Genomic DNA, 10,746 nt, shown 5'->3' on the forward strand with positions numbered 1-10,746 from the left:
CCCCAGGTCCCGCTGTACTGCAGCACTTTGCAATCTTTCTCCATTTAAATAATAACTTGTTCTTTGATTTTTTTCTGCCAAAGTGCATGACCTCACACTTTCCAACATTATACTCCATCTGCCAAATTTTTGCCGACTTAGCCTGATAATGTCCTTTTGCAGATTTTTTTATGACCTCCTCACACATTGCTTTTTCTCCCATCTTCATATTGTCAGCAAACTTGGCTACGTTACACTCAGTCCCTTCTTCCAAGTCGTTAATACAGATTGTAAATGTGAATAGTTGGGGTCCCAGCACTGATCTCTGCGGCACCCCACTAGTTACTGATTGCCAACCCAAGAATGAACTATTTATCCCGACTCTGTTTTCGGTTCGTTAGCCAATCCTCTATCCATGCTAATAACTTACACCCAACCCCGTGAACTTGTTAATAATTCTACATGTTGATAATCCCAGGCAAGTCATTTTCAATATTTAGGCTCAATACTATTTAAGAATCATAGTAGTACGAGTCTAACTGTGGTCTCCAAGCTCTCAAATGGCCACTCCCTTTTTTTAGATAAGGAAATTATACTTTATGATCCACCCCCAAATTGAAATTTAATTTCAGATATTGACAAAATATTCAAGATTATCATATTTTTCAGTACTCTCCATGTGGCCTTAAACATCTCGGAGGGCAATACAGTTCATGCCATTATGCTATCCATCCTACTTGCTTGTTTGTTTAAAATGCAATCTCATAAATTCATTACTGAAATATGGTGGAGTACACATTTGTAGATCACAGGTATTCAACTTACAGCCCTCGGGCGACATGTATTTGTGCTTGTATTTCTTATTTGCTGGTTTGTTCTGTTTGAATTATGTGGGCCTGCAGGTTGCCTCATTGGGTTTAACAAAGATCTATTTGTATTAAATAATTGAGATATGAGAAAATTGATGGCAATACTGATTCAAACCTTGGGTGTGCCCCCACCTTCCCCCGACCTCCAACGCTCCATGGTATGTAACCTTTTGGGGCATGAAGACAAAATTTTGCACATCCTGTCCATGGATTATAGTGAACTTTAATAGAGCACCTTTAACATAGTAAAATGATAAAATTCCTTTGAAGCGCGTTGGGACAAACAGAATTTGACATTGATTAATTGAAAAGGTGGTGGTGAGCCGCCTTCTTGAACCGCTGCAGTCTGTGTGGTGAAGGTACTCCCATAGTGCTGTTAGGAAGTGAGTTCCAGGATTTTGACCCTGCAACGATGCAGGGATGGCGATATATATCAGGATGATGTGTAACTTGGAGGGGAACGTGCAGGTGATGGTGTTCCCATGCACCTACTGACCTTGTCCTTCTAGAGCTTAGATCATGGGTTTGGGAGGTGCTGATGAAGAAGCCTTGCTGAGTTGCTGCAGTGCATCATATAGATGGACACAATGGAGCCACAGTGCATCGGTGGTTGAGGGAGTGAATGTTTAAGGTGGTGGATGGGGTGCCAATCAAGTGGGTTGCTTTGTCCTGGATGGTGTTGACTTTCTTGAGTATTGTTGGAGCTGCACATATCCAGGCAAGTGGACAGTATTCGATCACACTCCTGACTTGTGCCTTGTAGATGGTGGAAAGACTTTGGGGAGTCAGGAGGGGAGACACTCGCCGCAGAATAACCAGCCTCTCACCTGCTCTTGTAGCTACAGTATTTATGTGGCTGGTCCAGTTAAGTTTCTGGTCAATGGTGATCCCCAGGATGTTGATGGTGGGGGATTCGACGATGGTAATACCATTGAATGTTGGTTAGACTGTCAGTTGTTGGAGGCAGTCATTGCATGGCACTTGTGTGGAGTGAATGTTACTTGCCACTTATCAGCCCAAGCATGAATGTCATCCAGGTCTTGCTGCATTCGGGCATGGACTGCTTCATTATCTGAGGAGTTGTGAATGGAACTGAACACTGTGCAATCATCAGAGAACATCCCCATTTCTGACTTTATGATGGAGGGAAGGTCATTGATGAAGCAGCCGAAGATGGTTTGGCTTAGGACACTGCCCTGAGGAACTCCTGTGGCAATGTCATGACATTGAGATGATTGACTTCCAGCAATCACAAAGATCTTGCTTTGTGCTTTTTTCCCCCGTTTCCCATTGACTTCAATTTTATGAGGTCTCCTTGATGCCACAATTGGTCAAATGCTGCCTTGATGTCAAGGGCAGTCATTCTCACCTCACCTCTGGAATTCTGCTCTTTTGTCCATGTTTGGACCAAGGCTGTAATGAGGTCTGGAGCTGAGCGGTCCTAGCAGAACCCAAACTGCGCATCAGTGAGCAGGTTATTGGTGAGTAAGTACGGTTTGATAGCGCTGTTGACGACATCTTACATCACTTTGATGATGAGTGAGAGTAGATTGATAGGCCGGTAATTGACTGGTAGAGAGTAGTAGTTCAGCATTATTCTCTACCTCCTATCTTTTAGCTAATTACATACCCAAGTTACTGTTATGTCTGTAATATACCTATGAATGACTCCACGAGGCAATGTGTTGTACTCAAACTGTCGTGACCTTGGTCCTTTATTTGTAACTCCAGATTGAGGCAGCTGCATGGTGGCTCCCCTTTTATACAGCCCCTGCCACCAGGGCAGAAAACCCTAGTCTCCACCAGTTGCACCCTCTAGTGGTGCCAGCATGTATATACACAGTGTAAACCTTATTGATAGAACATCAGGTAAACAAGTCTCCATCTTATGCAACTATACAGTGACTACACAAAGAGTATATCTATATTCTGCATATATAACAGTTCCATCATCCCTTTAATACCATATGCTTTTAATTTTCCAAATACCTCTGTTATGTGGTACTTTATCATGCCTTTTGAAAGTCTATATATACACACACATCTTCTGGACTACCTTTATCAACCCTCTCTGTTACTTCATCAAAAGAACTCAATCAGGTTACTCAGGCACGATTTACCTTTAACAAATCCATACTGGCTGCCTCCAAACGAGAATTAATGTTGTCCTTGAAAATCATCTCTCCTAGTTTTCCCACCACTGACGTTAGACTGATTTATCTGTAGTTACCAAGTTTTACCAGTCCCCTCTTTTCAACAGAGCTGTAACATTTGCAATCCTCTAGTCCTCTGGCACCACTCCCATATCCAAGGAGGATTGAAAGATTGTGGTCTGATCTTCTGCTATCTCTACCCTAACCATATATTGCATCATGTGATAATCACAAGGTTGATGACCAGTATGACATGTGGTTTAGCTAAAGGGAAATGAGCACCCAAACCAACACCATACAACAGTATGTTGTCATAATTGTTACTACAGTGTGTTCAGCAACAAGACAAAGTGTCATTAAATTCTCTTAAAAGTTTCTTCATGCCGCCGAATCAATTCACAAGTGATACACACAACCAAAAGTTTGATTGTGGAGTATCTCACCATTTAATTAGATTGAATGGGCTCTGATACCAGAGAAACTGTTGTGAAATAAACTGTCAATACTGAACCTCATTTCTGTTTTGAAAAGAACACGTTTTGGCTGGCACAGACATGATTGGCCGAATGGCCTCCTTCCGTGCCATAAATTTCTATGAGTCTAATGATTCTAACAGTTGATTTACGCTGGTCCATGCTGCAGTAGAACATAGAAACATAGAAATTTACAGTGCAGAAGGAGATCATTTTGACCCATCGTGTCCGCGCCAGCCAACAAAGAGCTGCATGGCCCTTGGTCAGCAGCCCTAAAGATTACATATAAACCTATGAACAATGACGGAAAGGCAAAGAGCACCCAACCTAACCAGTCCACCTCGCACAACTGCAACACCCCTTATACTGAAACATTCTACACTCCACCCCAACCGGAGCCATGTGATCTCCTGGGAGAGGCAAAAACTAGATAAAAACCCAGGCCAATTTAGGGAGAAAAAATATGGGAAAATTCCTCTTCAACCCATCCAGGTGATCGTTGATATATACCACGAAAAGCAAGGGACCCAGTACTGAACCCTGCGGAACCCCACTGGAAACATCCTTCCAGTCACAAAAACATCCATCAATCATTCCACTTTGCTTCCTACCTCCAAGCCAATTTTTGGATCCAACTTGCCACTTTGCCCTGTATCCCATGGGCTTTAACCTTCATGACCAGTCTACCATGTGGGACCATATCAAAAGTCTTGTTAAAGTCCATATATACTACATCGTATGCACTACCCTCATCGAACCTCTTGGTTACCTCCTCAAAAAATTCAATCAGGTTGGTCAAACACGATCGTCCCTTAACAAATCCATGCTGACTGTCCCTAATTAATCCTTGCCTTTCCAAATGTAGATTTATCCTGACTTTCAGGACTTTTTCCAATAATTTTCCCAGCACTGAGGTTAGGCTGACATGCCTGTAATTAATCAGCCTATCCCTTTCTCCCTTCTTAAACAAGGGTACTACATTAGCAGTCCTCCACTCTTCCGGCACCATGCCCAGATCCAAAGAGGCCTGGAAAATGATGGTCTAGGCCTCCGCTATTTCCTCTTTTACTTCGCTCAACAGCCTGGGATGCATTTCATCCGGGCCTGGGGACTTATCTACTTTCATAGAAACATAGAAAGTAGGTGCAGGAGTAGGCCATTTGGCCCTTCGAGCCTGCACCACCATTCAATATGATCATGGCTGATCATGCAACTTCAGTACCCCATTCCTGCTTTCTCTCCATACCCCTTGATCATAAGGGCCACATCTAACTCCCTTTTGAATATATCGAATGAACTGGCCTCAACAACTTTCTGTGGTAGAGAATTCCACAGGTTCACAATTCTCTGAGTGAGGAAGTTTCTCCTCATCTCGGTCCTAAATGGCTTACCCCTTATCCTTAGTCTTGACCCCTGGTTCTGGACTTCCCCAGCATCGGGAACATTCTTCCTGCATCTAACCTGTCCAATCCCGTCAGAATTTTATATGTTTCTATGAGATCCCCTCTCATTCTTCTAAATTCCAGTGAATATAAGCCTAGTCGATCCAGTCTTTCTTCATATGTCAGTCCTGCCATCCCGGGAATCAGTCTGGTGAACCTTCGCTGCACTCCCTCAATAGCAAGAATATCGTTCCTCAGATTAGTAGACCAAAACTGTACACAATACTCAAGGTGTGGTCCCAGCAAGGCCCTGTACAACTGCAGTAAGACCTCCCTGCTCCTATATGCAAGTCCCCTCGCTATGAAGGCCAGCATGCCATTTGCTTTCTTTACTGTCTGCTGTACCTGCATGTCTACCTTCAATGACTGATGTACCATGACACCCAGGTCTCGTTGCACCTCCCCTTTTCCTAATCTGTCACTATTCAGATAATAATCTGCCTTCCTGTTTTTGCAACCAAAGTGGATAACCTCACATTTATCTACATCATACTGCATCTGCCATGCATTTGCCCACTCACCTAACGTGTCCAAGCCACCCTACAGCCTCCTAGCCGCTCACACTGCCACCTAGCTTGGTGTCATCTGCAAACTTGGAGATATTATATTCAATTCCCCGTTTAAATCATTAATGTATATTGTAAATAGCTGGGGTCCCAGCACTGAACCCTGCGGCACCCCACTAGTCACTGCCTGCCATTCTGAAAAGGACCCGTTTAGTCCCATTCTTTGCTTCCTGTCTGCCAACCAGTTCTCTATCCACATCAATACATTACCCCCAATACCACGTGCTTTAATTTTGCACACCAAACTCTTGTGTGAGACCTTATCAAAAGCCTTTTGAAAGTCCAAATACACCTCATCCACTGGTTCTCCCTTGACCACTCTACTAGCTACACCCTCAAAAAATTCCAGAAGATTTGTCAAGCATGATTTCCCTTTCATAAATCTATGTTGACTTGAACTGATCCTGTCACTGCTTTCCAAATGCGCTGTTATTTCATCTTTAATAATTGATTCCAATATTTTCCCCACAGATGTCAGGCTAACTGGTCTATAATTACCCCTTTTCTCTCTCCTTCCTTTTTTAAGAAGTGCTGTTACATTAGCTACCCTCCAGTCATAGGAACTGATCCAGATTCGATAGATATTTGGAAAATGAGCACAAATGCATCCACTATTTCTAGGACCACTTCCTTATGTACTCTGGGATGTAGACTATCAGGCCCCGGGAATTTATCGGCATTCAATCCCATCAATTTCCCTAACACAATTTCCCGCCTAATAAGGATATCCTTCAGTTCCTCCTTCTCACTAGACCCTCGGTCCCCTAGTGCTTCCGGAAGGTTATTTGTGTCTTCCTTCGTGAAGACAGAACCAAAGTATTTGTTCATCTGGTCTGCCATTTCTTTGTTCCTCATTATAAATTCACCTGAATCTGACTGCAAGAGACTACGTTTGTCTTGACTAATCTTTTTCTTTTCACATATCGATAGAAGCTTTTGCAGTCAGTTTTTATGTTTCCAGCAAGCTTCCTCTCATACTCCATTTTCCCCCTTCTAATTAAACCCTTTGTCCTTCTCTGCTGAAATTCTAAATTTCTAAATTTCTCCCAGTCCTCAGGTTTGTTGCTTTTTCTGGCCAATTTATATGCCTCTTCCTTGGATTTAACACTTTCCCTATTTTCCCTTGTTAGCTACGGTTGAGCCACCTTCCCTTTTTTATTCTTATGCCACACGGGGATGTACAATTGTTGTAGTTCATCCATGTGATATTTAAATGTCTGACATTGCCTATCCACTGTCAACCCTTTATCATTCTCCAGTCTATCCTAGCCAATCCATGTCTCATACCGTCGAAGTTTCCTTTCTTTAAGTTCAGGACCCTAGTCTCTGAATTAACTGTGTCACTCTCCATCTTAAGTGAAGAATTCTACCATATTATAATCACTCTTCCCCAAGGGGCCCTGCACGACCAGATTGTTAATTAATCCTCTCTCATTACACAAGACCCAGTTGAGGATGGCCTGCTCTCTCATTGGCTCCTCGACATATTGGTCTAGAAAACCATCCCCTATACACTCCAGGAAATCCTCCTCCACAGTATTGCTATCAGTTTGGTCAGCCCAATCAATATGTAGATTAAAGTCTCCCATGATAACTGCTGTACCCTTATTGCACACGTCCCTAATTTCCTGTTTGATGCCATCCCCAATCTCCCATCTACTGTTTGGTGGTCTGTACACAACTCCCACTAACGTTTTCTGCCCTTTGGTGTTTTGCAGCTCTACCCATATAGATTCCACATCATCCAAGCTAATGTCCTTCCTTACCATTGCATTAATCTCCTCTTTAACCAGTAACGCTACCCCACCTCCTTTTCCTTCCTATCTGTCCTTCCTGAATATTGAATACCCCTGGATGTTGAGTTCCCAGCCTTAGTTACCTTGGAGCCATGTCTCCGTATTTCCAATTACATCTTATCCGTTCACAGCTATCATGCACCTTATTACGAATGCTCCTCGCATTGAGACTCAGAGCCTTCAGGCTTGTTTTTTTTAAACACTCTTTGTCCTTTTAGAATTATGCTGTAATGTCGCCCTTTTTGATTTTTGTCCTTGATTTCTCTGCCTTCCACTCTTGCTTTTCTCCTTCCTACCTTTTGCTTCTGCCTCCTTTTTACTTCCCTCTGCCTCCCTGCATAGATTCCCATCCCCCTGCCTTTTTAATATAAACCCTCCCCAACAGCACTAGCCAATACTCCGCCGAAGACATTGGTTCCAGTCCTGCCCAGGTGCAGACCGTCCGGTTCGTACTGGACCTCAAAGCTGTTAAACCCTTTAATACTTCCTCTCTCACTATAATTATTTAATCCAGAATATCACACTACTCCTCGATAGCCGTCAGATGCAATGTATTCATTAAGAACCCGACCAACATCTTCCGCCTCTACACAGAGATTACCCTCAAGGTCTGTAATAGGCCCTACCCTTTCTTTAGTTACCCTCTTACTCTTAATATATTTATAGAACATCTTGGGGGTTTCCTTAATTTTACTGGCCAAGAATTTCTCGTGCTCTCTTTTAGCATTCCTCTTAGCACCGAATGTACTGAGACTCACACTTTTATTACAGCTCTGTACACAACAGTGATCTTATGAGTGTACAGAGGCAAATTTCACTAGTAATGGGAAGTAAGCAAAAATGAATGTGGATTTATATACTGCCTGATCACATCCTCCGGGTGTCTCAAATCACTTGATCTTCGTGCAAGTAAACACAGCAACTATTTGTACATACAAACAGCAATTTATAAGCAGATCATTTATTTTGGTGCTTTTAAAGGGGGTTAATCTTTTGCTCTTGCCCATGAGATCTTGTACATCCAGTTGATCAAGCTTTGGCTTAATGCCTTCTCCAAGACAGAGACAACTCTGATAAACTTCCTCAATACTGCACAAGTCTCAGCCGAGTGTTCTGAGGTCGGCAGCGGAGCTTGAACCCAGAAACTTGGGACTCAGAAGCAAGAACGCTACCAACCGAGCCAAGCTGTACTCTGACTGCATTAATACTCATACCTCCAAATTGTAACTCACTCCCCATAAAAATGTAACCCGTGTGGATTTTTTTCCGTCGTAAAATTAATCAGGGCTCCATCTATTTAAATACGTTCATAGTCTGTGTCGCTCTTGCTAATTACTGTGCCTCTTCCCAACATTTCCTGATGTTGACAGCTGTGGACTCCCTGTTGAAGTCGAATCAATGATCGATCTGTCCTTTCGAGTGAAGGAATGTTTTACCAGTTAAGTACAATCAAACTAGTTAGCCGAAACACATGACTGAAACCCGGCTCACATGGTTTATAACGCAACTGCTCCACGTTAAAATGGACTTTGGAAAAAAGTGAAACCCTTTAAAGCCGTGGTATATTTATATGTATTTTGTAAAGACAGCAACACCCAGAGCAAATACAGTGGCGGTATGAAACTCGCTGGTGTCTACGTGTGCTATCCTGCCTTTCTGTAAATAGTTCTGCATTTCATGGGGGACGTCAGTCGCTACCAAGTTCGTCAGAAAAAAATCCAAATGCATTGCTCGAACCAGGAATAATTCATATAAACAGCATCTCACCTGTTGATTTTCTGAGCAAAAGCTCTCCGCTCTGAATTTAAAGTGGCCATGGTTACTGTGTTTATATCCTACGAGTACCGCCGAGGAAAGATGTGAAGGTTATGATCCAATGATTAAAATACCAAGCCGGGAAAGAAACTTCCGCATTTTCACCTTTCTCTCCAACCCAGAGCCAATTGTACATGAGGGGATTGGCTTGTGTGCCGGGCAAGTCAGCAGGTCGAGATTAAAGAGAGAAGTCGGTTTGCAGGGAACATATTCATTTACAATCGACTCGATGATATTACAATCTGCTTCCTGGTCACTTTCGGAGAGTCACACACACACAGGCTGATATTCACAGTGTGCTTAAATAGCCGTGTAATAAACTGATCGCTGCTGGAGCTCCAGTCTGGGAAACTTGCCAAACAACAATCTATGTTTATTAAGTGGAAACTGCATTTAAAGAAAGAAATAACATTACACCTTATGATGGCGATGAAAATGTATTGCATTTGTATTCGTATTAATGGAAAAATGTACACATTACTAATATTTACATTACGGAAGATACATTCAGTCTGACTCTGAGCGTGTACAGCTCGTGAATTATTATAGGACGTGCAAAATAAATTTATTAAAACGATAAAGTATTTGATTAAGTCAAACGAGCCGCCTTCTTTGTGCTTCTTGCTGTGTGGGCAGTTTACTGAAAGCTGCTAGTTTGTTCAAGAACTTATATCAGCGGGCTGCCTGTAATGTTCCTCACAGTAAGTTAGTCAATGGACTGTTTTGAAGCTGCACGATGGTTATACCATGTTGAAAGTTCTGCTGGAAAAGTGAGATGTGTATCCCTTTAAGGCTTCCAGGAATAATTGCTCTGCATTCTTGACATAAATGCTCTGGCCAATAACTGGCTTAACATCACTCAGTTTCATTGTTTGGGGAGGGAACCCGGGCGACACAAAATCTTAAGGTTGCTTTGCATTTTTACAAAACTTTGACATCTTGAAACATTATTGATGGATCTTCCGTAGGCTGCTCATGGAGAGTTAGAGGAGTCTTTTTCTTACTTGTCCGGTTCCCTTCAAGCTGCTGCGACTCTCTTTATCTCTTCTTCTGCTTCTCTCGCCATTCTGGTTCTCTTTCTCTTCTGTACTACCTTTGATTCTGCTACTCTTTCTGTCATGTATTCAACCAGCATTGTAACCCATGTATAATCTGACCTAAGTTGTACACTGTGATAACATTGACCACTAGGTGGTGAACTTGTGGGGGACACTCCTAACCTGGACCTTCAGGTATAAAAGGGGAAGCTCCACCCACTTCCATCACTTGAGTGCTTAGGAATAAAGGACAGGTCACAGACTGACCTTCTCTCAAGCATGGGCCTTGTATGCATTTATACTGTATAGTAAGGACGTATCAATGGCGACAAGAAACTGGGATTTAAACCACGCGAGCATGGCCACTAGCAGAACAGACGAGAGGTACGGTGTTAAGGAATGGTTGGGACAGAGATTCAACATTGCTAGGCAGACAAGGGCAATCGGGCATGCCCCACCATGTAGTCGAACCCAGAGTGGGAGTTCGACAGAGATAATGACAAGCTGAACGGCGATTCACACCATTGCAATGGATAATGCGGCCAGTAATGGGGCCATCAACACCTGTTAATGGCGCACTCAAGGAGAGTTACAGGGGCAGACAGGGACGATCGAC

At 42.9% G+C, this 10,746-nt stretch overlaps 1 protein-coding gene across 1 annotated transcript in view; it reads right to left on the minus strand.

Moving 5' to 3' along the window:
• Positions 1–9,245, minus strand: part of dock8 (dedicator of cytokinesis 8) — a 464,486-nt gene extending 455,241 nt beyond the window's left edge. Inside the window, exon 1 of the mRNA XM_070881482.1 lies at positions 9,046–9,245. Coding sequence (XP_070737583.1) covers positions 9,046–9,095 — 50 coding nt within the window. The 5' untranslated portion in view covers positions 9,096–9,245. The remainder of the gene's footprint in view (positions 1–9,045) is intronic.
• Between the last annotated feature and the right edge of the window lie 1,501 nt (positions 9,246–10,746).

This window comes from Pristiophorus japonicus, chromosome 1 (genome assembly GCF_044704955.1).
Source record: "Pristiophorus japonicus isolate sPriJap1 chromosome 1, sPriJap1.hap1, whole genome shotgun sequence".
NCBI classification, from domain to species: domain Eukaryota; kingdom Metazoa; phylum Chordata; class Chondrichthyes; family Pristiophoridae; genus Pristiophorus; species Pristiophorus japonicus.